Source organism: Phaenicophaeus curvirostris, chromosome 2, assembly GCF_032191515.1.
Source record: "Phaenicophaeus curvirostris isolate KB17595 chromosome 2, BPBGC_Pcur_1.0, whole genome shotgun sequence".
Taxonomy (NCBI): Eukaryota; Metazoa; Chordata; class Aves; order Cuculiformes; family Cuculidae; genus Phaenicophaeus; species Phaenicophaeus curvirostris.
Genome location: NC_091393.1, coordinates 36343874 through 36371253, shown reverse-complemented (window position 1 = coordinate 36371253; position 27380 = coordinate 36343874). Strand labels below are relative to the sequence as shown.

Genomic DNA, 27380 nt, shown 5'->3' with positions numbered 1-27380 from the left:
CTGTAAAATGGCACATTGAACTACAGCCATGGGCAAGTCCTACTCCTTCCCTCAACCATGAGGCCTTGAGGTTCCTGAAGTACATTAGCACTTCTCAGGTAGGTTTTTCATTTCACTCTCCTTTTCAAAAACAGTTTGCCTGGCACGGGCTCTTCCTTTCCAGGTAAGAAATTAACTTCACACCAAACTGTTTTCAAAACTGATTTCTTTTTAAAGTTGCTTGACCTAGGAGTGATGGTCAAGATGAATGTATGGGTCAAAAGACAGGAGAGAAAGACTGCATTATTTCCTTGCTTTTTATTTCTAGATGGGTTCATGTCCTGACAGAAGTACAGTACACCTAAAATTCCAGACATCGTTTCTTTCCTACCTTCTTTATGTTTGTCATTCTCTCTCAGGCACAGAAAAATACAGAGCACTCTGTAGCAAGAGAACTATGCATTCAGCCACTCCACTTCTCAATAATAATGTGATAGCCAGGCTCGTTTTAGCTCAAAAGGATGCATTTGAGGTTCCCAGTAAAATGAGAACAAGGCTTTAGTCCCTGGCTTGGAAAAATTGTCCAATGGTACCAACAGAATCTCAATATTTTGCAGATAAAAGTGGTGACTAAGAAAACCAGGGGGTTTATGTGCTGCTTCAAAGATGACATTTGTGTCCAGAGAAGAGCAGACAGCTCAAAGGTGGCAGCATGTCCAGAGCAGAGCGATGAAGCTGGTGAAGGGGCTGGAGAACAAGTCTTATGTGGAGCGGCTGAGGGAACTAGGATTGCTGAGCGTAGAGAAGAGGAGGCTGAGGGGAGACTTCATTGCTCTCTACAACTACCTGAAAGGAGATTGTAGAGAGGACGGAGCTGGCCACTTCTCCCAAGTGACAGGGGACAGGACAAGAGGGAATGGCCTCAAGTTCTGCCGGGGGAGATTCAGACTGGACATCAGAACAAAATTTTTCATGGAAGGGGTCGTTGGGCACTGGCAGAGGCTGCCCAGGGAGGTGGTTGAGTCCCCATCCCTGGAGGTATTTAAAAGATGGATGGATGAGGTGCTGAGGGGCTTGGTTTAGTGTTTGATAGGAATGATTGGACTCAGTCATCCTGGGGGTCTTTTCCAACGTTGTGTTTCTGTGATTTGCAAATGCAGATTGCACTAACTTATATTTCCAGGGTTTGGCATATATGGAAATTAGGTGTTCATGTTTTAATAGAGGCATCACTTCTGCACAGAAGCATTTACGCACACATTTCCTGTAATGAAAGATGGAAGAAGTGCTGGATGCCCACAGTTCAGACCGGGCAGCAGTATTTGGTACCCAGATCTATCAGCAATTGACCCTTGAAGACAGGTTTAACTGCACCATCACTTACACTGGAGAACAGCAAAAAGCCTCAGGTGTTAATGTCACTGAAATGTCATTCACATGTGAAATTCTTTGTTAATGCAATGTTTTCAAGGCTGAGATGAGATTAATTTGAAGCATATCTAAAAATGTGCTGCTGTGCTTACAGTGCAGTAGCTGGGAGGTGGTAGTGTTCACCTCTTCTCCAGCTTGTGGGTACCCCCAGCTAAATGCTCAAGAAATTACAATGCTGCTTCCTCTCATGCCAGCTCTGGGAGGGCAGGAGGCAAGATGGTGCATGTGGAAACAGCCAGAGATGTGTGTAGAGCTGCTTGTTTTATTGTACAGAAGTTTTGGCTGCGGCAGGCATGTTAAGCTGAAAACATCCTTCATCTTGGTGAATTTAATAAACAGTGGCAGATGCTGCTAAACTCCACTAGTTGGGTCAAAGCCTACAAGGACATCAATTAGCAGAGAGTTTATTGCTTCTGACACACTAATCGAGATGTTTCGTTCCCAGAGTAACTGACCCTGGTGGGGGGGACAAGCATAAGTGAAAATAAAAAAATAGATAAATCCTTGTTCCTGACCTGGCAGATGTTATAGTATTAATAACTGATGGGATAACACCGTGACTGGTGTGAGCACTTCTGGAAGTGGGGAACCCCCTTACAACGATGAGCATGGGATCTCATTTTCCTTGTTTGCTGAGCAAATGCCTACTAATTAATGTGCCTGAGTTCAGCTTCCTGTGCAGAATAGCTCAAACTGCTGGAGAGGGAAGATGCCATATCACCAGGGTCAAGATGTGGCTAGGAAAAGCTTTTTCAGTGCTGGTATCTAAGCTTCAGAAGAACCATCTTACCTGTGCTGTTGTCTGTATGATAGTGGCAATTAGAAGCCCAGAAGAGGGTGTGAATTTAGTGTATTGGGGTCTATAAATCATGTAACAGACTGGTGATGATGCTAAAGGCAGAGTTCAGTGTTTTTTATTTTTGATGACAGGAGCTATTAAGTAGCAAGAGCTACTAAAATTGTTCCACATTCTGAGTGTTGTAATTGCTCATAATGCCATGAGTCAATTAAGTGGCAGCATTGCAGAATCTGACTTTTCTACACATTATTCTTCTGTGTCTTAAAATTAATGCTTGTTATTGTAATGCCATTTATTCCTTGATTCTTACGTGACTGAAAGGAAATGGGTAGTGGGGTGCAGTGCCAATCATTGCTTAAAAGCTACTGAATTCTGAGAGCAGCATGAGGAGATGCTATATTAGATTTTTATGAATTTTCCATGGGAATTATGAGCTAAGCAGGAGCAGGGAGGCAGTGATGCAGCATGCAGCTGTTTGGATGTAATGCTCCAAATTATGATCTTTCAGAGCTCCTTAAAGAATGAGAGCTTTATGTACTTATTATAAGGCACAGGGTGGAGAGTGCTTGCCACAGCAAAGGCTGGGTTCCAGTTTTCACTCTCACCCCTGTGTAAAATCGTTCCATTTCTGTTGTTATAGGTGGAGCCAGACCTGTGGATTTTAGTTTGACTAAAACTGAAAGCTGAGCCTGGGCAGTCTGCTGTAGAGGAAAGAAGGAGCAAGACAAGAACAGCCAGTTCCAGACTGATGCTTAGCCTGCTTTTATCTCTACTACTGTTCTTTCCACCTTTTTATTGTTGGCTTTCTGGTAGTGCCAGCTTCCATCCCTGCAGCCAGGGTTGGTGCTGGGTCCAACGAGCAACTTCTTGTCATGATGGCTCAGCTGGATTCCTTGCAACTCTTCTTAGTCTTTGTGTTCCTATCTGCATGTTAGCAGTCCGTGCTTGCAGCCCCTGAATCTGATGGCCAGGCTGCACATGGTTTGAAAAGCCCTTTGACAACCCACTGTAGGTAGATGCTGGTACAGTGGGGTATAGCCGCTCTTGGCTAGAAGTAGCCACAGCTTTGGTGCTCGCTTCTATTTCCCAATACCTCCTTACCACTGCTGTGGCAACAGCTGAACAAACTGCACTGGCTTTCCATTGCCTGCTGTGCCCTGGCTCCTGAGTGCTGGAAAGGCTGCAGCACCTGCCAGCTCCAGGCCTGTCTTTTCCAGAGTTGGTCTGGGCAAAGAAGATGGTGCAAAACAGTGTGACTGAGCCCGGGAGGGAAGTGCTGACTCCAGCTGTGGGACAGCCAGGCAGAGTCAGGGCTCCTCCATCCAGCATCACTCACAGGGCCATAGCTTCCTTGACTCAGTCACCACTGCGTTTCTGCTGCTGCAGGCTGCTGCTTAGCTGCTGGCAAAGCCAACTGGGCCAAGTGATTTTTGATACTTCCAGGTTTCTGATGAATCCAGCACTTCTTAGTACTTGCTTTGTTGGGCTTTACAATGTCTTTGATTTACAGTGTTCCTCACTGCAGGGTCTCTTTCTCTTCTCCCTTTGCAGTGTTTTTATCCAGGCTTTAGACTCCAGTTGTCTAAGCCAGCACAGCATAGGCGCGTGCTATGATTCCTCTGTTTAGCTGAGCACTTTGTTAAATGCCTTTGTTGTTGGAGAGAGGACGTGTTGGGGCAATGATTAAATCCCTTCTGGAACTGAGATCCAGGACACTCTAGGAAAGGTATACAATGCAGTGATGCTGCAACTTGTGATTACAATCTTGAATCATAACATGATTTTAACATTATTCACAATGCAGAATCCACTCCAAGGTTTAAAAAGAAAGAAAATAAACATTTTAATGCTGAAATAACTTGTTCTCAGGAAAATTGAGTTTTGGGTATAGTACTAATGCTTAATTATTTGCTTTTCAAACTGTGTTGCTCTCAGAGGGATTATGTAAGCCTTAAATTTCACCAAGCAGAACAGACGAACAAGGAAAAACAAATCATCAAATCTCCATAGCTGTGGATCAGATTGACAATCACATTTAAATGAAACCAATTAACATTTTTCTTCTTTCCACTCTTTCCCCAGAAGGCAAATTAAAAACAAATTATAAGCCATGTCTTAAAATGAAACATCCTTTGATTTCAACAGATTTCATGTAAACACATGAACCTGAACAGCCTGAGAGAGTACTCTGAAACTGCAAAGAAGCCCTGGTCAGTCTGTCTTGATGAGAAGTTCAGCCTCATTCACCGAATCAGAAGCAAGCAATGCCGTCTCTATTCCCTTGGGTAAGTGCTCTCTTTGAAAGACAGCAAATAGTTTCATGACACCTAGGTTCAAAAAGCCCTATAAATGCAACACAGGCTGCAACAAGGTTGTCTTCTAATATATAGACTTTGCTTGAATGCATTTGTTTTGTGTTGATGTGCTTCTGTAAACTCTGTTTTTAGGGAAAAACCTTTCTCCATGAGGTTCTTCGTTTTCCTTTGCTTTTCTAATATCAGTAGGAAAACAAACTGCTTAATGGTGAGTAGCGAGCGGTAGTTAACATAGAGGAAGATTGAAATTAATGAGATAAACTGAGAAGCATACAGCATCTTCCTTGAGCAGCAGTGACTTGCATGATTGTCGCATACTTCAGCAGCATTATTTATAAAACTTCATTAATTACCCCTGGGACAGAATAGTACATTTCCATATGAGAGTGTGTTTTCTAAGCACTTCAGGAGTGATACGTACCAAAGTGATAATAATAAAGGAAATTGCAGGTTTATTTTAAAATGTTTGTGGTGTTTATGATGTTTACAGCACTGGAGATTGAAGTTTTTACTCTTCACAGAACCAAGTGCTTTCACAGGTCATAAAACCTCAATTGCAGCCTATTTCCCTGCTAATAAAACACTGCTTCCTAGGAAGACCAGGGATGTCACTCCACAGAGTTCATCAGCCCACTGGCCTTTTGCATTACGCATCAGCATGCAGGTGCGTTAGGAGGGTGATCATTGAGATCTGGAGCTCATTTCACACCAGTCACTACATGGCTGCTGCCTACTAGCTGTCTTTACTGTTTCAGGAACCAGCTCTATATTAGAGATATATTGAAAGGCTTCATCTCAAAGCCAGGTTGGATGGGGCTTTGAGCAGCTTGGTCTGGTGGGAGGTGTCCCTGCCTGTGTGAGGGGATTGGATTTGGATGATCCTTAAGGTCCCTTCCAACCCAAACCATTCTATGATTCTATGAACTACCTTGAACCAGCACAGTTTATTTCTGTGATTTTGCTGCTGTGGGTATAGAAATGGTGGATAGCAAGGAACTGTGTCTGGGTGGCATTTCTCAATCATTAGCACATGACACTTAACACTAGCAGTTGATGTAAAGTGGATGCAGAGTGCGCTGCAGTCAGAGGGAGTATTTTCTGTTTATTTGGGTGCACTTATATTTGTATTGAGCTTATACTGAGCCATAAAGACCAAACTCCTCAGAGAGTGAGGGGCTCTCAGGTCTTTTTGAGCTATGTTGCTCTGTGGCAGAACAACAACAGCACGCCCCTTAAAGATGAGTCACATCTACAGAGAGCAAACTCCTCTCAACTACTGTGGCTTCTTATTTTCTGAATGTTTGTTGCAATCTGTTTCAAATGGTATTTGCCTGATTTTAATGCAAAATATAGGTTTACATTATTTTTTTGCTTAGTTTTTCACATTCCTATGAAAGTTCAGAGAGGTGCCATATTCTCTCATGCTTAGGTCCAGACCACCTGATCAGCTGTAATACTGACTTATTGCCTGAGGCTCCTAGTAGTCAGTAGTAAGAGGCAGGCACATTTAGGTAGAAAATCAACTGAGCTAAATATCCTTCTGGAGGCAGGTACAGCTTTCCTTTGATTATAGAGGTCTGTGATAGCACTCCTGTTGATGTTAGGTGTCTTGACAAAGTATCCGGAGTTCAGTGGAATTAATCTTGACCTTGTCTTTCAAGTTACATGGCCATTAACACTAGACCTGAGCTCCCATAGTAATGTCCCTCTTTTCATGTAGACCAAGTGTGGGATGAGAATAGTATTTTTCTTGAATTGGCCAGTAGACACAAGACAGAGTTGGTTTAATCTTTGAAGGAAGTGCAGATTTGGCACAAAGCTGTCCAACACAAAGATAACTTGCTGATGGTTTTGAACAAATCTGAGCTAGTCTACGTATGACAGTGCTTTGTGTGTGGTGCTATTTTGGTTATAGTACAGATTTTCTGTACTGATGAAACAGTAGGGCTTAGCAGAGGTTGGAAGTGACGTTGGCTTTCCCATCAGCCATCAGATAGGCAGGTGCTTGTAATACCAAACTGTAATGCGTCCCATGAAACAGCTAAAAAGTAAAGGAGAAATATTTCAGGCTAAGGAGGAGCACTCTTCAGTCCTCCAGATTCCTTCTGCAGCCTTTGGAGCTCATTAGTGCATAATTCTTCTGTCAGACTTGCTTCCTTTAGTTTATGACAGGAAGAAAAGCAATTTTGTTCCGAGTAAGACAAAAATCCCCTTTAAACATTTTTGTTATCTCATGCAGCCCATAAAGAGCAAAGGGGAGCAGCTGCTTCCAATGGAGAGCATTCTCTATGGAGAGGCTGGGTGGAGGACAAATGTGAAAGTTCAGCATGAGGATTACTGGGAATTCTGAATTAAATCCATATATCATTACAAAATGGAAAAAAACATGCTTAGGCTTTCTTGAGAGCTGTAGAAAAGGTTACTTGTGAATGGGAGCAAGCAGTGTCTGAAATGTCTGAAGATCTTTTCATATTGGTATTAGTTGCTTCCACTACTGGGAAGCAGTAATGTTTTTGCTTGGGGGGCAGGATTTCCCAGTGTTATGTGTAATTGCAGTATGCATTAGTGAGCTCTAGTTATTAAATGCTAAATCTGCTTAGGTGAAGCTAAGTCTGTTACAAACACCACAGGCAGGCACTCAAGCTGGGATAATACAAATGAATAGGATTTCAGAAACTTGCTAGTTGCGGTTTAAAGAGTCTCGCTGCAACACTATAGAAGCCCTTTCAGGTGGATCTTAAAGTGTAGGGGCTTTAGGATCCAGGCAGGGGTTGCTGCTTTTCTTCCCAAGCTGCTGAGCTTCGTTATCTTCCTTTGAGTAAGAAAGGCAGGAAGTGGGGAACCCAGAAAGGGAAAACTGGACCTGTACTGTTTTTGCAGCTCTGTCCAATGGGAGCTGGAGTACCTGCAGTTATCAAGCTGGATGAGCTGCAGGTGTCCACTAGAGCTGTGCTGGAGGAGACAAAGCAGTTTTGTGCCACCTGCATGGTCCCTGCGCTCTAGCTGGTGGGATGCTCTGTTCAGTGCAAGCTGCAGCCCAGTGTTTATTCCAAGTGGGAGGCTCTGTTTACTGTGAACTTCTGTGAACCCTGGGGACAGCCAAGGAGCACTGCTCCCTGCTGTGCTGCACTCTATCCTGGGTCAGCGTCCCTGCCCTGCCAGCCCTTCCTTCCCACTCACACACAGGCTCGGAGAGCCCTTCCGCAGAGTGCTTCTTGTGCTGCTTAGAAATCCCACCTCTGCCCCCACTGCAAGGGACTGTGTGTGACTCCCAACTTTTAACCAAGCGCTCTGTACAGTAAAGATAGGTTAGCGTCTTTACCATTTTTTATTTTGCTGTTGCTGATGGCAGCAGCAGTTCCCTGCTGATGGTGGGGAAGGGCCGCTCTAGTCTTCTGGAACCCCCGTACTTTTAAAATCATGGTCCCTTTTCAAGTAACACCAAATCTTTCTTAAGAGACTACATTTGTTTACCTTTTTCATGCTGTGTTATCCTTTAGCATGATCACGCGTGCCAGGAGTTTTTCAAACCATTTTTTTTCGGAGATAAGCTTATTTTCTCTTCCACATATGACTTTTTTGTTAGATTTCTCATCAGGCATAAATTTGAGCTGTTAGCTAGAGTGCTGGAAGATATACCAGCACCTTCTTTACCCTCATCTATATTTTTTTTGGTTTGCACCACTGTGAACCTCCCTTTTTAGTCCACACTAGTTGTGACCTGTTTGGAGGCAGCCTGAGGTTTGTCTGCATCAAAAGCGTCTGGGCCTCTGGGTTGCACCAGCTGGTACTGCTAGAGTTGTGTCATGGACACGTCTCTTGGTTGCTGGTAGGCTCATCACTCTAATGCTGTAACTGTACCCAACAATTCACATTTAGTCTGGGTTTTTATGCAGCTTCTCATTCCTAAGGGATTACATTGGCTTTCGTTCATGAGTGTCCCCTCTGTAGAAGGCCACAGGCAAACAAATATGTCAATTCACTTGGTTAACTTCTGAACTTTTTTCCTAATGTGTGTTGAATGTATGAAAAGAAAACTCCTCTCTTTTCCTCCTACACGTCTGTACAGGCTGGAATCTTGTGAAATAGGAGTCGTTCCGTTCTTAAGAGCATGCTGGGCTGTTTTTGAGAACTCCATCTCCTGCCACTTTCCCAGGATACCTGAGGGGGGAAAGATGGTTGAGGAGAAGACCTTCTAAGAGGGCACTATCACACTGTGCTTAGCTAGTATTACAGCAAACATGGTACTGTGCTGGTAACTTTAAATTTCCTTTATCTAATTACTTGTTCCGAATCTTCAACAAGTGTTATTGTGGACCCTTAGCTCTATTTCTGGTTATCTCGTCAGAATTAGGGTTAGGTTGTGCTCTATGCTGTGGATATATCCCAGGAAGGATCATGATAGCTCCTCCGCTTTGCTGCAAAGACAAACAAGTTGGATTTTTCCTTCTTTTAAAATGAATCCTCAGAATATCCAACTCGCTAGTAGTTCTTTTTGCCTCACTGATGCAAAGTTGCGTCTTTTTTTTGTTTTGTAGTTTGGGCAATGAAGACAACCAGTTTGAGATCAACATGGCCAACAGTGGATGTGAGGTGCATCGCTTTGACCCCAGCATCAAGTCAGCACACATTCAGGAGGGCCGGCACCTCTGGTATCACCGCCTCTCCATTGACTGGAGGGATCCCAATCCAGCCATTGCTGCTCATAAACTTCACAGTAACACAAAGAAGCTGGGCACAATATTGAATGAATTTGGACATCAGAAGGTAAGGACTTGGAGGTCAGGATTCTGACTGAAGGATTAGGTGTTGGGAAGGCTGCAGAACTTTCTCCTTGCTGTCTCAGGAGCTCTGGCACTTTCCAAGGTTATCTCCTGACAATGAGTCTTTCTTCAAAAATACTTGTGATGCATTTATTGTAGGGATGCCTTGTCTGTCTTGTTTGTCCTATGTGCTTCCAGCAGCCAATTTGATTTTAAATTGCTAGCAGTGTACTAAATACTTTCCTCCTATTCCTTTCCTTTCCCTTGAACTAGCTGGTGACATTGGATGCTAGTGGAAGTTCTGGTCCTTGGCTGAGTATGAGCACTAAACTAGTTTATAAAGAGAAAAAAAAATATTTGCAACAATAATTAGAGGAGAAGAGGTAATGGGTAGGTTGTTTACATTTTCAAGGTCACTTGTCCCAAATACAGGCATCAACAACAACAACATCCTGTTTTGAAATTGCCAGCAGTCTGTGGGGTTTTTTTTAACATTTCCCAGTTTGCTTTTAAGAAACCGTAAAGACATAAGAAATCGTCAAGTCTCAAATAACTGTTGCCAAATTACATTTAAGGAAGTTCCTTAGGTTGCTTTTAAGACAGTTTTTCCCTCTGAGGTTATACAAGCATGGATTCAAATGTTAATACACTTCACTGCCTGCAGCTAGTTCTGCTTGTCTTTGTTTTTTTACAAAATAGGCAGCCTGAGCTAAAGAGGAGCTTTTTTCTAAGGTTTACAAAGCAAGCAATGCAACATTGGTTTGTTTTGTTATTAGAAAATGCAAGATGTCCTTTTCAGTTCATTTCTTGCTTTTCTTTAGTATTTTTTTTTGTTCAGCTCTATTGATTGGACCATTTTGAAGATAAAGGCAGAAAAAAAGAAGCTTTTCCTACTTCTTAGTCATACTGTAACTATACTAGGCTGTGCATTAGTGAAACATCTGGGGAGAGAGATGGCTCTCTTTTGACATGTGCCTTACATTGGGTGTTTTGATTTTAGAAGAATTAGTCGCAGATCAAATGACTAACTGCCTGATCTGGAAAAGACATATGAGTTTTGTGACATACCAGACCTGCTGAGAGCAATCAGTTTGTTATCATGGTAATAGGGAGTAATTATAAGACATTCTGTGAATGAGAAGGATATAGCTATGAATTCTGAATGTATAACTCTCTGGGCTAGAGTTATGGTACATGAAAGCAGCTGGCTGGCGGGCAGCCAAGCAACGTCATGCCCATTTAACATATGCAGTCAGGCTTTCCTCTGGTTGTGTACATGAGGCGCAGGATTTGGTGTTTTGGCACATTATGAACTTTCTATACAGCCTCTAGCTCTCTTTGCATTTGAGTGCAAAACTATAGCGTTAGTCAAGTGAGGAGTGGACTGTCTCCCACTGAGGATAAAGCTGTTACACACTGTGCAGTCTTCTGTTACTTCCTATTTGTGAAATACCTGAATGGGCTGACTCTCCTCACATTGTTCTATTTAGTTTTTCTTTAATTGGAGGGGAGCCTGAGAAGGTGGATGCTGTGTAAAGACAGCAATAAGCTCCAATTTATGAAGAGAACATCAAAGTAAACACTATGACATTCAGGTTTTCATTCTACTGCTTAATGTGAGTGGAATGTTCCCTTGACTGAATAAATAAGTTAATTGAAAACAGTTTCACAGACTATTTTCCATAGCACTTTTTTCAATTAGAAAGTTAAAACGGGCTCTTCATCCCAGTCTTTTTAATTTTGAAAATCCTTCTGCCTACCCTCAAAGTTGTTCTCTTTCCACTTCAAGGCAGGAATTCCAGGCAGTTCCAGGCAGCAGCATTTGAAGTTAATGCCTCATTTTCTCTTGCTTTATTCTTTAAGATTTGGGACTTGATCCAAGATTGAGAGTATTTTCCCTGAGTCTTTGGATTGGGCTGATGAAGAGAGTATACACAAGGCCTTCTGACGTTCTTGCTGTTGTAGCCTTGAATAGAAAACTTGCAATTTGGGGTTTGGGGTTTTTTTGTTTGTTTGGGTTTTTTTGTGCAAGGGAATCAAAAAACTTAGATGGGCTCACTTACACTCTGGCTTAGATGAGAGCACACCTGCTCTTCTGGAGTCAGTACTGGGACCTCATCCACAGAAAGGGAAACCCGTCCTGGTATTATGACAAGAAATGCAAACAGCTTTTTGGTGTTAGCATGGGTTTGAGGAAAGATTAAAAGGACTTGATCTTTCTAATTGGCTATGTGGCATAACAGTCCTCAGTTCTCTGGGGAGTGTAGATAGCCTGGAGGTAAGGACTTATCTTGTACTATATTAGGATGAGACTGACAAAGGAAATGTAGTCAGAGCATTTTGGAGAATTGTCAGAGTGTGAAATCTTTTAAGCCCTGGAATAATCTCTAAAGGATGTAGTGAGAGTCCTATTTCCTGGTACACACGTCTAAACTGAAAATTTACTGGTATATCTTCTGAGAAAAGCGGTAGTTTATCAGCCACAGAAAAGGATAAAGATGTAAAAGTTGATCTTGCTCATCTTTTTTTTTTCCTGTTTTTTTTTTTTTAACATGTGCACTCTGTAACATGCTGCTGATGAGCAGTGGCGGGGGGGAAAAAGAGAAAGCCACTGAATGCCTAAGATCATCTTTCTTATCACAATCCAGTTCAGCTTTGTGAAAGCTTTCACTTCCATAATCTCTAACTACTGTGTGGGTGTGCTACAGTGCTAGTGTTCCCCATGGATTAGTGATAGCTGGATGGGGAGCTTGCTTCATACGGGATCATTGGATAATTCAAGTTGGAAGTGATCTTGAGAGGCCTGTAGTTCAACCTCCTGCTCAAAGTCATGCCAGCTGTGAAGTCAGACCAGGTTGCTCAAGGCTTTATCCACTCTGGTCTTTAAAAACAGTAAGTTTTGTCCAAAATGGAGACTACACAACTTCTCTGGGGCAGTTGTCCTGTTTGAATGTCCTCATCATGAAAAAGTTTCTCCTTATATCCAGTCTGAAGGCCTCCAATTTCAATTTATGCCTATTGCCTATTGTCTTCCAGCTGTGTATTGCTGAAGAGCCTCTCCCCGTCTTCTTGATGACTGCTTTCCAGGCCCTCTGTGGTTAGCCTCCTCCACTAAGCTATCTCCTGAGTTAAACAAACCCCCTTCTCCCAGCCTCTCCTTACAGGGCATGTGCTCCAGTCCCCAACAATCTTGGTGTCTCCTAGCTGAACTCATGTGAGTTTGTCATTGTCTGTCTTGTGCTGAGGGGACCAGACCTGGACATAGCATCTAGATGCTCTCTCACAAATGCTGAAGACAGGGAAATAATCACATCCCTTGGTCTATGGGTCTTGCTTCTCCTCATGCATCCTGGGATGCTATTGGCCTTCTTTGTACCATAACCCCCATGAAATTTCTGCAGAGCTTCTCCCAGCCAGGCAGTCTATCCCCAGCTGGTATCATTATAGGGGGTCCTTCCTCCCTGGGTGCAGGATTTGGTGTTTGTCCTTGTTTAACTTCATCAGGTTCCTATTCATCCATCCACCCCTCCAGCTTGTCTGGGTCCCTCTGGATGGCAGCTCTGCACTTGAGTGTGTACATTGACTGGTTCTACCACTTCGGTGTCATCCACAAACATGGCAAGAGTATCATCTAACACCTCCTCTAGGTAACTGATAAAGATGTTAAACAGGAAGTAACTTAGTATAGACCTTGTGGAACTTTACCTGTAACTGACCTCCAGGTAAAGTACAAGCCATTAAGCACTGAGTCCAACCATCCACCTGCTTGCTTAATTACGTGGTTGTCTCTTCATCCAGGCTTTAACATTCTGGCTTGAATACCAGACTACTGTGGGAGACAGTGTCAAATATATATCCCAGTGCTCTTCTTGACTGGTCACAGCCAGTTCTACCGTCTTGCAAGGGGATTGTTACTCTCATGTTTAGTTAGAAGTTTACATAAACTACTCACCTAGTCACAGCGTAGATTTACATTGTGTGCGGTTTCGGTGTCCTTCTCAGGAGGTTGCTCTGCCAGGGGAGGTTTAGGCTGGACATTAGGAAAAAAATTTTCACAGAAAGGGTCATTGGGCACTGGCAGAGGCTGCCCAGGGAGGTGGTTGATTCACCTTCCCTGGAGGTGTTTAAGGCACGGGTGGATGAGGTGCTAAGGGGCATGGTTTAGTGTTTGATAGGAATGGTTGGACTCAATGATCCGGTGGGTCTCTTCCAACCTGGTTATTCTATGATTCTATGTATTAGTATGCAATAAAACTTAAGAGGAAGACTGTACTGAAATGTGAGTTCCCTCCCCACACTCCAACATTATCCCCTCTACAAAAATTCCTAACCCTTAGCTTGGTTTGAGTTTCTGGTTAAAACATGTATTATATGTTCTAAAGGTTATGCTGTAAAGCAAAATTAAAAACCTTTGACAGAAGGGCCCTGAGCAGCAGAAGCAAGAGGTCATTCTGTACTGAATGGGCATGCATGAGAGAATCATGTGTGTTCACACATGATTACTCTTACTTCAGGAGCAGGTTTTCTCTTTCTGGAGTCCTGTAGGATAGGTCTTGTGTGACACCATCAGTAAGCACCGTGAATTTGCATTCCGTGGCAGTATAGGTCAGCAGAGGATGAGATAGTTTCTTGGAAAACAAATGAGGCTGGAAAAGAGAGCCTAATAATACCAAGTAAAGCCTTCATTTAATCAGGGAGTGGTTATAGGTGTAATGTTCAGGGGACACCAGAGTTGCATTCAGCACCTGCCACTCAAGTCATCTTGAACAAATTGTGAAAGAGACCAAACTGTGTCATTGTTTATTATGAAAAGAAATGCAAAGCAATCTTTAAGTCCTGATTTTCTTTTGAAGGCTTTCATTTATACTGGCACTTCATGAAGATTTTTTTTTTCTGTGACAACCTGGCTAACAAGTATCTGCTTCATTTTATTGAACAGGCTTAGGTTTAGTATTTCAAAAGGAAAAGCCTCCTCCTTTTCACCTCTTATTGAATACTAGACACAATTTTAAAACACTAGACCTTGAAGCCATTTTGATTAATAACCTCATCTCCTCCCAGGAAAGTAGTTTATCACTTGCTCCTCTTCTAAAGCAGATATGATAGAGTCTGTTTTGTGCTGCACCTTCAGTTGTGTGACGGCTGGTGTGAAAGAGCAAAGATTAGAGAAAATGGGCTTAGCATTTTGATTTAAAATCATCTCTGTTGGCAGTACACAGATAAATGTAAAATAAAATACCTGGGAATACTGCATAACAACTTTGTTGTGCAGCAAGATTTGATTAACGAAACAAAAAATTAACGCTCTAGGTTGGGAGAAGTCCACATTCAAGTTTTGGAGTAACCACGTCTGTGCAATTAGTCCTTACTGTGCACACCTCAGGACTGCAGGAGCCAGAGTAGTCTTTTGAATTCTTGACCCTGCCTAGACAAAATCATTTATCTTTGATTATCCCTTGAAAGGTTAGACTTTCGAAGCGCACAGGGAGCCTTGGAGTTAATTAGCGTGAGTTATGTTCACTGGCTGGCTGCTGTGCCCAAGTTCAATGTGTGGATGCCACTAGTGTTCATAAACTCAGCTCAGCTGCCATCTTATCTCACACAAGGTCCTCAGCACTGGCTGCTGAATGCCTTCAGACTACTCTTATGTCCTGATGTGGAAGCCTGAGCTTGGGATGAGAAACCAGGAGCTCAGAAGCCCTGCAGCTTTTGCAGGGCCTTGAGTCCTTTTCACTGTTGCTGCTGCAGCCGCAGAGCAGTCGCCTTCACCTTGCTGGAGGGGGAGGCACAACTACAGAAATGCACTCTGCTCCCTTTGGCTTAGTGTCAGAAAGACCAAATGGGACCAGATCTCTCTAATTGCTTCATCATACAAATCCTAAAGTAAATGTTTGGAGTTCTGTCTTGAAGGGACTTAATTTTTTCTTTGTTTTATTATGCTTATTTTGGGCTTTCACAGAATCTCAATTCTAAAAGGAAGAAACCCAGCCTTCATCTGATTTTTAGCCTCATTATTTTCACATCCAAGTTTTCTTGTGTAATCAATGGTCTTTCGGCTCAAGTGGCCCTTTTTCTGCAGCTGTTATTTACCATCCAGATATATTTGTGAAGAGCAGCCTTTGCTTTAGTAGGGTGGTTATAGCAGCCTCTCTGTCTTCTCCGACATGAAAGATCTTGTCTTTCTCTAACATCTTCTTAGTGTTCCACTTCTTCTCCTGCAGCTGGAGCTTCAGCAATCAGTACTATTCAGAAGTCCTACTCAGGGCTCAGGCTATGACCACCTTATTCCCCTTCCTCCCCTGGAAAGGCCTGAGATAGCTTGATATCTCATTCACTTTTATGTGGACACATCAGATTGTGTCTGTGGTGTCACCCAGAGAACTGATACATAATTCCCACTTTTCTGACTTGTTTTCCTGGAAGAGGATTAATTCAGCAGCACTCAAATTGGATATTTGGAATAATTTTTAATCAATTAGGAGAGCGATTTGTACTTTCATATTTACTGTGGGTTGGTTATTCCTGAAAGTCAGACTTTCTTGCCACTGTGAGCAGCACAGGTCTGTTGTAGTGATGTACCATATGTCTGTATTTGGGCTTTTGTTTTGTTGTGTTTTTAACACATAGTGGGAAAACGCTAGCAGGTGTGACCTGAGCCACACTGATAATGGGTGCTTGTGGAAGTGATCCACAAAAACCAGAAGGGATAAGAAGCGGAGACTGGATGATGGCACGCTGCAGTTCCAGTGCAGGTGAAAGTGGCCTTGGTGGCTGGTGCTGGGCAGCACAAGCAGATGAGATGGGAATAGGAAGCGGGACCTGAGGAGTGGGGAGGGTGTGCACCCTTAAAAATTCTCTGTGTTAATTCCCTCATTTGTTCTTTTTTTAAATCCACCTCCAGCCTCCTATTTCTGTGTATGGTAACCTCAAGGCATGCACAGAGAAAAAAATGCAGAATGGAGGGAACTGTGGTAGTGACTCCAAACTCAGCTCTATGCCCAGGATCTGTCTGACAAGTCCTGAGATCAAGACTTTGAAGTTCTGCAAATCTGTCTCACGCATCTGATTTCCATGCCGGTTGTGCTGAAGGGGAGGGCACCAGGACAGTAACATTGGGCAAGCTAGCCAGAAAATGTAAAGTATTGTTTTTTCCTAAGTCATTCCATTAAAGCAAAAGCTTAGAGTGCTGGAGAGCATGTTATTTTACAATAAGTATCTGCCTCTAGCTCTGTGATTTGATTTATGAGTTCTTGTGAGGCTTGTTGCCCATAACACAGGCATTCAGTCCCTTTGAGGATGTGTTTGTACATGCTGGGCCACATTCATTCTCTAACACAACCAGTTTCCTTGGATTTACAGCACAGCTGCAGTTTGACCACTAACGGTTGCTGTGTGTGAACCTGTTGATTGGGGATGCATCAGTCAATTGGTGATTTTTACTCCAGTTGCTGGAAAGGGACAATTGAACTGGTGCAGATGTTTTCAGCTGCAGTTGGAAATGGTGCCTTCTGTAGCTTTGCAATGATTGCCCCTCTATAATCTACAAGCTCCTGACACACAGTGTTTCTTTCTCGTGTATATTTATTTTTTTATTTTAATGATAGTGAAATCAAGATGGTAATTGCTCTGCGTTTGCTTAGTTGGCTGAGGCTGCTGCATGCAGTATTTTAATTGTGATTAGATTTAAGAGTTTGGCTGCAAGGACAAGTGGGCTTGACAACCTCATGTTTCTGGAAACAAAGGTCTTTGGGCAGTGACTTACTGTTCACCACCTCTCCCACTCCCTGTGCTGTATGTGTGGAATGCCTCATACACAGTGCTTTATAGTGTTTTCTCTTGGTCCCGTACATCTCCTTTTACTTCATTTAAATTCTTTCCACCAGGAGCAGTTCTCAAGATATTGTTAAGATTAGGGGTGTTTCTAGGGAGTGACCTGGAGGTTCTGTTTAGTATGCAATTGTCGGGCAAGGAGTGAAGATCTTTTTAACAATAACGTGGGCTGAATGTGGTGCAATCCACAGCCTTTTCTTCCCCTAGGAAAACAGCTACTGTATTGCCTGAATTGTAATGAAGGGATTTTACTGTTGAAACAGGGTGTATGCAGGTCATCTTTAAAAAAAACCACAACACTTTCAAAGCGTATTATTATCTGCTAAAAACTAGAAAGGAAGGAGGATTTTTTAGGGGTTTATTTTCCCTTTTGGTTGCCGTTGTTGTCGTTGTTGTTGTTAAGAAGAACCCCTCAGAAAAATCAGATGTTAAAAATCTGCTTTCCCCCAGCTTTACTGGAGGGCTGTACAAGCTGTGCTCAATTCCCAGCTCAGTTCAGTGCACTAATATGCAGTTCCACCTTCTTTTTGACAGCAGTAGCAGCATAACCACTACTTCAGTGTCAAACAGTTGCATTCAGAAGAGCACAGCACTCGCTGTAGGCACCGTGAAGTTGTCATTGGTATGCTGCGGCTGTAAGAAGCCAGTCACTCCTGGTTCCCTCCTCCCACCTAAACTGGAGCTCGGCAGGAGCCTGGGGAACTCGTCCTGCTTCACAGGGTGATCCCAGGGGCAGGGCACCTGCGGAGCTCAAACCTGTATTGGTGCTCCCCAGCTCCTGCTCTGTGCCATTAACACCACCTTAGGGATACAGATGTGAAACTGTGTGGTTTTAATTCAGCCAAGGTGTTGAATATCTGCTCAGGTGGTGGCCCATGATATGATGCTGATTTATGAGAACTGAGAGCAGCCCCCTTTCCATAAGCATCCTGGTCTTTCTGTGCTACCCATCTTTCTCACAATTACCAGGAAGTAATTGACATTAACAGATACTTTAAGTAAATGCCCCATCCGGAGCACTTAGGAGCTCTCTAAAAAAAACTTTTTCCCCCCGCCCCCACATTTGTCCCTAGTAGCTCATCTTTCCTCCCATCACTGTTCACAAATTCTTGTCATTGGAATTGGCCATCTATTCTTTGAATACTTTCACCTTAGTGTCTGGATCCTTCTCGTCTCATTTTAGATCTGACAGCCCTTACGGTTTCTGTCCATTCTCAAAAATTTGAAATCCAGAGGTCAAAGCCACAGCAGCGCTCCTTTCCCCCCTCCCTTTTTCCTGCCCATCCCAGGTGGAATCTGATAAGTCGTGTAAGCAGTTTAGGCTGTTCCTTATTCCTTATTATTTGGGGATCGGACTGAATGACCTTTAGAAGTCCCTTCCAACCCAAACTCTTCAATGACTCTGTGGTTCTTCACATTTTCAGGAATACGCTGCTTTCTTCCTGCCACTGTTGCAAGCAGATAGCAGGGTGGACAGACAAACAGTGAAGCAGAAGTTGGAAAAGAAATTGAGTGAAACGTATAGATCCCCATGAAGGGATATAGTCCTAAAGGACTTCATTGCACTGGCTTGTGCAGATGGGAACTTGGTCCTGTACCAGATTTAATTTGAGTTACTGGGACCATATGATATCCTTCTGCAAGAGGTGTTCTTTAATGTATGGTGAACATGATTTGAAAGATGGAACTCGGAGCCCTCTTTTCAATTACTTACATTTTGAAGACCCCATGGACACTGTATTAATAAATGAGAACAGTGGGTCTGCAGTCAAAATGCTGTTTACTATGCACAACCATTTTACAGTAGCCTACACCCTCTGTTCCGTGCACACACGCATGCACCACAGGTCTTGCTCCTTGGGACTTGGAGAAATTGCTGCTTAACTATTTGACTTCTAATGCAAACCTCCTGCACTGACTGCCCCCTCCTAATGCATTTGTTGAGCTGCTGCTGGCTTTCACCTTTAGTAAGAACGGGATAATGTGGACTTATGTAAGCACAGAGCTGGGTCCTTTGCCCGTGCTTGGTGCTGGGGCAGCACAAACAGACTGCAAATGTTTGTTCCCCTTTAATGAAGAGTCTTGAGGGTCCAGCATACAGCATTTCTTCTTTTGAGTAAACATCCGTTCCCACAGGCACCCAGCAGTGTCTGGCAGAGAAGATCAAAAGAACAGAAATGAAAGGATTTCCCCCCTTTTTTGGGGGGGAGTGGGCAGCAGGACATCTCCTGTGAGATTAGATGGCTGAATGCACACTTTGCAAAACAACTCGTGCACTCGGCCAGGGCTGCACGCAGAGCAGTTTTGCTTCCAGCCTGAGCTGTTGGCTGCTGGTGGAATAAATGTAATATTTAAAATGTTGGTTTGCAGCATGGGCTTCGGCAGGCAGAGCTCCTGCTGATCATCAGGCTGATAAATAATTTAAGATCAGGGTTTCTGTAGCTCCCTTGTGGGATTTCTCCCACTTGGGCAGTCTTGCTATTGAATTGAGGGACCTGGTGAGAGGATGTTGTTTTCGTCTTTTTCTGTATAACAGAAGAGTCGTGCAGACTGAAAAATGCAGCGTGGTGCAGACAGGAGCTGGGGCACACTGTTTCTGAGCAGGGAATGGTACTTGTGAGCTGCTGCTGCTCTGTGCAGGTGAGGAGGTCACTGTTTGGAGACCTATGTCCTCACGGCAGCTCTTCACCCTGTTTCCTCTAAGAAAGCATCACATGGAGTGCTCAGCTAGCAGTGAGGTTCCGATTGCCTGCTCTGGAGAATGCTCTCGGTTTAAAGAAATGGGGAACTGAGATCTTTAGTGCTCTAGGATTTTTGTGAGGGGAAGGTCCTCTCCCTTAACATTGTATGTGTGTGGTGCCAGCCTGTCACATGCTTAGGGCTTTTAGATCCTGTTCTCTGGGTCACTGTGCAGGAAGTTCGGTCTTGCTGGGTAGCAAGCTAGACAAAGATGCCAAGCACAATACCTCTAGCTTTAGGGTCATAACAAAGTAATGCTAGCTAAGTCCATCAAACCTGTCTGAAAATCGATTCAGGCTTGGGGATGTGTGTTATTTTATGACCAGAAGATGATTAACAGGTGAGCTGCCATCTCTGGCTGATCCAGTGCCCAGAGTGACTTAAGATGGGAAGACGCCAAGAAATAATCCCATGGCAAAGAAAGATGTTTGTGATGACAGGGAGGTCAAAGGTGAAACCCTCTAGCCTTCTGACCAAATGCAGTCAGGGAGAAAGGATTTCAGGCCATGCTGATCGCCTAAGTCAGCTGGCAGTTAATTGTCCAGAGATTATTTCATCCTCTGACAAAGTAGCATTGAAAAAAAACCTCCTGCCAGCTAAAAGCCCTTTTTCTTCTTTGCCTGCCCACAGCAGTGGTGACATGGCATAACTGGGCAGGACTGGAGGAATTAGGGATGTCTCTCTTTCTGTAATGATTCTGTAGAGACAAGTTGTTTCCAGAGGGAGAGAGTATGTGAGAAACATCTTGGTGTCAGAGACCAAGGGGAGAAGTGGGGAATAAATGTGCCATATGGCCCCCACACTTGGGCTCTGTGGCAGGGAGTCACCTGGGGTGCCCACGTGGGTCCTTGCTGGAAGCAGTCCCTGGTGGGACAACATGGACAAAGCGTTTGTCATGCTCCTGAGCATTCAGCTGAGATTTATGCCTCCTGCATGCACTGGGGAGGCTTTCTCGATGGGTATGTTTGTCTTTCTGGGGCCATTATGGCTTCTGACAAGCTGTTGCTATCCTGAGAGGTGGCCATCAGAGAAAGTTAAATAAGTTTTCTTAATATGATTTTGAAACATTTTCTCCAGCTTAAGTGGTAAGTATAAAATTACTGTTGGTATCCTGCCCCTGCTGTGTAACACTTCCATGGAAGTGCATCACCAAAACTGGGGGCTAAAAAAGAATTCTCTGTCACTCGCAAGGCTGCAGAGTATCAGCAGTGAGAGCAGAGGAACAGAGCTTGTCTGCCCTCCCTGCTGGTTTTCTGTTTCAGTGATATGTATGTGTGTTGTGTGACTTCAACTGGATGGTTGCCCTTTACTGTAAAAAAAGAGGCCAAAGACCATGTGAGCACCGAACTGCACAAACTGGCTTTGTGGCTTTACTTGAAGATGTGCCCAATCTGTCACATCGGGAGCAGATCATCTGGAGTGATGTTTATCTCCAAATCATTTTGAAGTTGGCCATACAGACCATCACAGAGCAGGGTGTAGATGTGAGTCAATCAACACCGCCAGGTTCTTCTCCAGGCAGCTCTCCAGACAGCCTTCTCCTAGTCTGTAGCACTGCACAGGGTTGTTGTGCCCCAAGTGCAGGACCCAGCATTTGGCCTTGTTAAACCTCATCCCATTGGTATCAGCCCAGTGTTCCAGCATGTTCAGATCCCTTTGCAGAGCCTCCCTACCCTCCAGCAGATCGACACTTCCACCCAGCTTAGTGTCGTCTGCAAACTTGCTAAGGGTGCACTCAATGCCTTCATCCAGGTCATTGATAAAGACATTGAACAGGGCTGGACCCAGCACTGAGCCCTGGGGGACACCACTTGTAACTGGCCTCCAGCTGGAGTTAACTCCATTTCCCACCACTCTCTGGGCCCGGCCACCCAACCAGTTTTCCACCCACTACATGGCATCCTGTCTGCCATCATTTATAGCCTCAGCTTGGAATAAAAGGGGATGAAAGAGACTGAACATCCAAGCCATCGCCTGCTGGTGAGGAGGGGCTGAATGCATTTTGGAAGGAAAGAAAGTGAGGGAAGTATCATGCTGAAAGGTTGCAGGTGGGAAAAGATGGAAGCTACATTTTAAAAACCCACACTCAAGGACCTGTTTTTTACCTGCAAAGTCACGTGCTATCAAAATATGAATTAAACAGCTTTTTCTAGGGTTTTGTTTGCTGGAAATATAAAACTGTACTTAGATGAGGAGGGAGAAAACTGGTGCATGAGCAAGCAGAGTTCATCTTGTTGTACAGGTGATTTCAAAACTGTCACCCAGTTTCAAGTAGCCAGAGCAGAGGGTTGTTTTTCACAGCCTCAAATCCTGAGTGCAGCACTGTGGTTCAGGAAGATAGAGTGGTTCTGAGCTCTGCTTCTCTGTTTGCAAGCCATAACTGGCTCCACTTAACCTTCTCCCAGCTTACATCGCAGAGCTGCTCCCATAGAAGGGGAAAGATCCTCCTTACCTGACCTGTAGCTCATTTGCTGTTTTTACCTTTCCTGGCTACTGTTCCGCATGCTGAGTTCGTGCTGAAAGTAATACAGTTAAATTGGTTCCTCCGGCTACTCACTCTCAATTGACTCTTCTCCACAGGGAGTTTTAAATGGTGCCCAGGGGCAGCCAGAGCCCTAAATCCCCGTTAACCCTAGTAGTTCAAAAATGATCAAGGCAAACAGAGCTCTGATCTCTGCTTTAGGAAATGATGCATGGTTGTAACAAGCCATTACCCTAAAAAGAAGAAATGAGCCTTCATACAGTACGTGTTAACCTTCACTAACTAAAACACATTCTTTTTCAGCTTTCTATATGCTTGGTTGTGCATGAGGAAAGGTGGTTTGTTGGTTTGTTTTTTTTTTCCTCCAGCTGTAGCTGGTACAATGCTGCGGTGCGTTTTCAAGGGAGCTAAACTGAGAAAGCATTTAAAAAAGCCACATTTTTTTTCTTTCTTGTGATAACCTACTTAGCTTGTGAAAGATAAGAGGATTTATGGAAGACAAGATGAACCAGCTTTAGTTTGTGAGTGCTTGAAACTGGCAGGCAATCGACTGCTATCCTTAACCTCCAGGCACTGTAGATCTTTGCCCTCCAGAAACAGACTCCAGCTGTGCTCCCAGGTGAACTAGAGCTCGGAATTTATAGATTTGTCCACTAATCCTTTCACTGGCACTTTGAATCAAGGCATCTGGAAGGTGGTAGTCCATTTCTTATCAGTAGTGTGCTGCTTATCACTGATGGTAAATATCTCCTGAGAGGTCTGATCATCACAAAACTTGCATTTGGTGTTAGCAGGATGCTTGTTACTCACTCAGATACTCTGACACAAAGCTGTTCTGCCATTTATTTTACCCTATCCATGGCATAAAATGGAGACTCTGGCTTGAGATGGATGCCTTCCCTGGAAGGCAGTCACAAAATTTGGTGGGTGGAAACAGGTACCTTCTTCCCTCTGAGTTTATAAGCAGAGCCGGGCACTGAAAGCAGCAGAGAAGAACTGGTTTGTCTCTGCAGCACATCCCCACTAGTCTTGTGTTTCTTTCTGGTCATTTAAGCACGTGTTTAAGCAGTTATTGTGGTGACTTGTTTTATCCTACCGAAACATTGGTTGGCAGCCACTTTTCAGATCAATTTTGCAATTACAGTGCAGAGCATACAGCGTGCCTGCTGAGCAGCCGGAGCAGCAGTTAGTGTCACAACAGAAAAACAAACAAACCTGGATGATGACTGGAAACATTACCATGGGAAAAAAAGATGTCCTACTGTTGCCATAAAGCAAGATCGTGGGAAAACAAAAGCATACACTTAGAAACATTTCTTCCCCCACTTCCCACCCCCCCCAAAGGTTTTGAATAATGTGTCTCCTTTCAAAGTTACAGAAGTCTCACAAAGATAAAAATCTGGTTTTTGAAGCACAGCAACGTGGTCCTTTGGCACTTGCATCCATGTGGAATCAACTATCTAGAAAATGTCTTTACAGGCAGAGCTGCGGGTTGGTATCTGAAAAATAAGTAACCTATTTATAAGTATAAAGGGAAACAATTGAGTTCAGCCATGAAGTAGTTCTCAGCTAAATGTCATGAGGAGCATCATTTACATTCACCCTCCCCTTGAACCCAAAGGAGCGCTATGTTAAGCTGTTTCACTGACCCACGGATGGACAGACTGACAGGCTCTTTGTTACAGAGTCAAGTTAAGAAATACCAGAGCTAAGGTTGTCTGTGCAACCTTCCTCTCTGCTCCCCATGTGGACGTGCCACAATATGAGCTTTAATTCTGTAATCCCTTGGTCATTTTCCACTGCCCCCCTGCCTCCCTTAGTGCGGAGGAGGCACAATGCCGCCTTAATGAGCAGATTAGCAGTGGCTTGGCTTATCATTATTCAGCCTGTGACCATGGACATCATTCAAGTCCCACTCTCCAAGCCTGCTCTGAAAACGCAGTTTTGTTTTCAGCTGTTTTACTGCTTGTCTCACAAAAGTCTCCCAGCCCTTCACAGACACAACCCTTGCACCCTGCAGAGGGCGTTCGGTGGTTAATACCCTTGTTTTACAGATGGAGACCAGAAATGGCCAGTGTTTAACACCTACTGATTCTTGCCATCCCATGCCCATCCTTGGCACCAAAGCACAGACCCTGAGGAGGGCTGACATGTTTGTGAGTGCTCGGCACCTCAGCACATTGGACTCTGATGCCTCCAGTCCACCGGCTTAGAGATCAGGGGAAGGCAGATGTGGCTACCCCTTGCCATGGCCCCTTGGTTTCTGAACCCGTGGCCCCTCTGAAGCAGAGCTCTGGTTGTACAGGAGAGGTGCACGCAGCACTACTGCTGCTGCAGAGGGGTCTGCAAGCCAGGGCCCCAGTTTCCTTGGATGGGGCATGGTGCCAGCAAGGTGTCCTGGGATGGCACGGCTTAGGAGAGCAGTTACTTTGGCAGGGCTTTTACAGCATCCACCCGAATTTCTCTCCTGTACCTGTGCCTTTTCTCGCACCACCACAAGGGTTAGGGTAGGCTACAAAGAGTCTGAGGCCTTGGGTTTTTTTTTCACTGTTCTTGACTTAAAAGTCTTTGGTTTTCACTTCAAGCACATCTTGAATGTGAGCAGATGGGCAGAAGCAGCAGTTCAGGTGGAATTGGCACTGGCCAGCCCTGCTCTTACAGCAGGGAGTTTCCCCTGTTGGGCTAAAGCATACAACTCTGCTCCCCCAGCTAATCTCCAGGCAAAGTCAACCTGCAGTTGTGTTGGCCTGTGAGAAGCTGGATTCCTGAATATCCTACTATGAAATTAAATAATTGTCTAAAACTAAACCAAGACATTTTTCCCTTCAAGCAGCTTCACAGCTTCCTTCCTGCTATTCCTTTTGCTTTGGAGGAGCTGCCCTTAAAACCCTGCAGAGTCTTTGTATAATTCTCTTTTGATTTGCTCCTACTTACTCAGCATCTGTAGTGGTGCCTGCAAAGGCTTCAGACAGCAGCTTGGCTGTAGGTAGCTGGTGACCTGGGCTGCTCATAGTATTAATTTCACTTTGTCTTTCCCTTGCGCTTGTGAGGTTCATGTAGCATCTGGCTTGCAAGTGCTCCAGCTCTACTGTGGTTCAGGTAATCACTGGTAACATGTTTTGTTCTTTTGCAGGATTTTGTGATGGAGGAATAAGGAACAGCAATGCCTTAATGTCTTGGTTTAGTGAAGTGGGTTTCTTTTTCTTTTCCATAGCTTTGATGCCACCACAAGATTTGTGAAGGAACAATAACATTCTTTGGCTATAGGATCAGCTGAATTGGTTACCTTGGGGTACAAAGCTTTTCAGCCCAGAAATCAGAGGCAGAAGAAGGGCTGTGAACAGGCAAGCGTGAAACTTCACCTATTGTCCATGTTAGCCCTAGGATGTTCTGAGATTTTTTAGTATATTTTTTTTAAACACTGAAGGAACTGTACGTAGAAGCAATACATGTGTATCATAAAATGGGCAAACTTGGCCTCAGGTGTTACTGACAGTAATTGCCAAGCCTAGAATTTTCATGTTTTTGTTGCAGATCGATGTCCTCAAGGCAGACGTGGAGAGCGCTGAGTGGAAAATTTTGGAAAACCTGATCCTGGAAGATGTTGTTGAGCAGATAGGACAGCTGGTCTTCGAGGTGCACGTCCACTGGCCTGGGTTTGAGGTCAGTGGCAATGACAGCACTGTGGTGCGGTACTGGTACAGTCTGCTCCGAGAACTGGAGCAGAAGGACTTCAGGCTTTTCCATACCTACAAAGACTTATCAAAACCACAGATGTTTCTGAAAAAGGAAGCCTTCAACGCCAGTAGCTGTTACACACTGAGCTGGGTAAATACAAGATGGAAATAGCAGAAAGGAATTTATGATGTGTGACTGTGAGCCATCTGGCCCCACGGCATTACTGAAGAGGACTTGGCGTCACCGGCTGACGTTGCTAAATATGCTCGCAGTGACTGCTAATAAAATGGACTGCCTTTTATTATAGTTTTACATGTTGTCAGAAGAACTGGCATTAGGAGAAGATACATGGTGCAAATTCGCGTAGCAATATATTTGCCAGCAAGTACACTGCCTCAGAGCACAGAGATTTCTGTTCAGGTTTGTCTGGGGTGGCTGACAGCACGGCTTTCCCAGGCTGCCGCGTGCCTGCGTGTGCTGGTGCAGGAGCATCCCTCTGGGGCTGCCTTGGGAAGCTCTGCTCGCTGAGCTGCACCCGTCTTCAGGCAGGAGAGCACTCATGAGGAGATGCCTTTCTCAGGAAGGGGCAAATGTTACTTCTCTGTGAAGAAATTGTCTTTGATTTGCACCTTCTTTACTTTGGCCTTGTTTCCTGCAGAACAAATTCTAGGCAAGCACAGTGTGTTCTTCAACCCACTGGCAAATTTCAGCTGAATTTGGCAGAGGCAGAAATCACCACCAAACTAAATTCCTACCTATTTTGTTGAGCAGCTTTGGAGTTCTCTGACTTCAGATCTTTAAGGCAGTCTGGCTGTGGGAAGCAAGTTCAGTGCTTTTCACGCAGGAGATGGTGGGACAGAGAGAATCAGCTTCAGGAAGAGCTGCTGCTAACGCTCTCCCTCCTCCTCTTCCAGACGCTTCAGCTGCAGGAGGCAGGGCTTCCCCAGTTCATCTGCTCAAAGAAGGGTTTGTTTTAAATTACTCTTGCAATGGCTGTAGCAAATGTTTTTTCATCTAGCGAGATACTTTAAAGGAGCTGAAAGTGGAACCTGGTCTTTTTCATTCGTTTTGGGGTTTAGTTGGATGCTTTGCTGTGTGCCTGCTCCTGGACGCCTGCAGCCTCCTCAGCACCTCCCTGGCCTGGCCGCCTCTCCCTAACACAAGCAGGCCAGACCCTGGGGCTGCGCTGCTGCAGGCGCAGCTGGTGGCACAGGCGGCTCTCGTGGTCTTCAGCCGTGCTGGGGCTCTGCGTGCTGCCAGGTGGGTTGCCTGCAGTGCCACAATCACCCACGCCAGCCTTGGCTGTTCCCTGAGGAGCTAAGGAAACAGGGAAGCTAAAAAACATGTAGCAGGTTGAGTTTAGA

The 27380-nt window shown here is 44.3% G+C and overlaps 1 protein-coding gene across 1 annotated transcript; it reads left to right on the top strand.

The window, feature by feature from the left end:
- Positions 1 to 27380, top strand: METTL24 (methyltransferase like 24). Its single transcript, XM_069851719.1, has 4 exons — positions 1 to 98; positions 4355 to 4494; positions 9063 to 9291; positions 25873 to 27380. The coding sequence occupies exons 2-4, from the start codon at positions 4370 to 4372 to the stop codon at positions 26185 to 26187; spliced, it is 669 nt and encodes a 222-aa protein (XP_069707820.1). The 5' UTR covers positions 1 to 98; positions 4355 to 4369; the 3' UTR covers positions 26188 to 27380.

Bases quoted from the DNA above. Each gene is read 5' to 3' on its own strand.
- METTL24 (XM_069851719.1), top strand. From the start codon at position 4,370: ATGAACCTGAACAGCCTGAGAGAGTACTCTGAAACTGCAAAGAAGCCC. The intron at 4,495-9,062 runs GTAAGTGCTCTC...TTTGTTTTGTAG, and splicing joins TGCCGTCTCTATTCCCTTGG to TTTGGGCAATGAAGACAACC. The intron at 9,292-25,872 runs GTAAGGACTTGG...TTTTTGTTGCAG, and splicing joins ATGAATTTGGACATCAGAAG to ATCGATGTCCTCAAGGCAGA.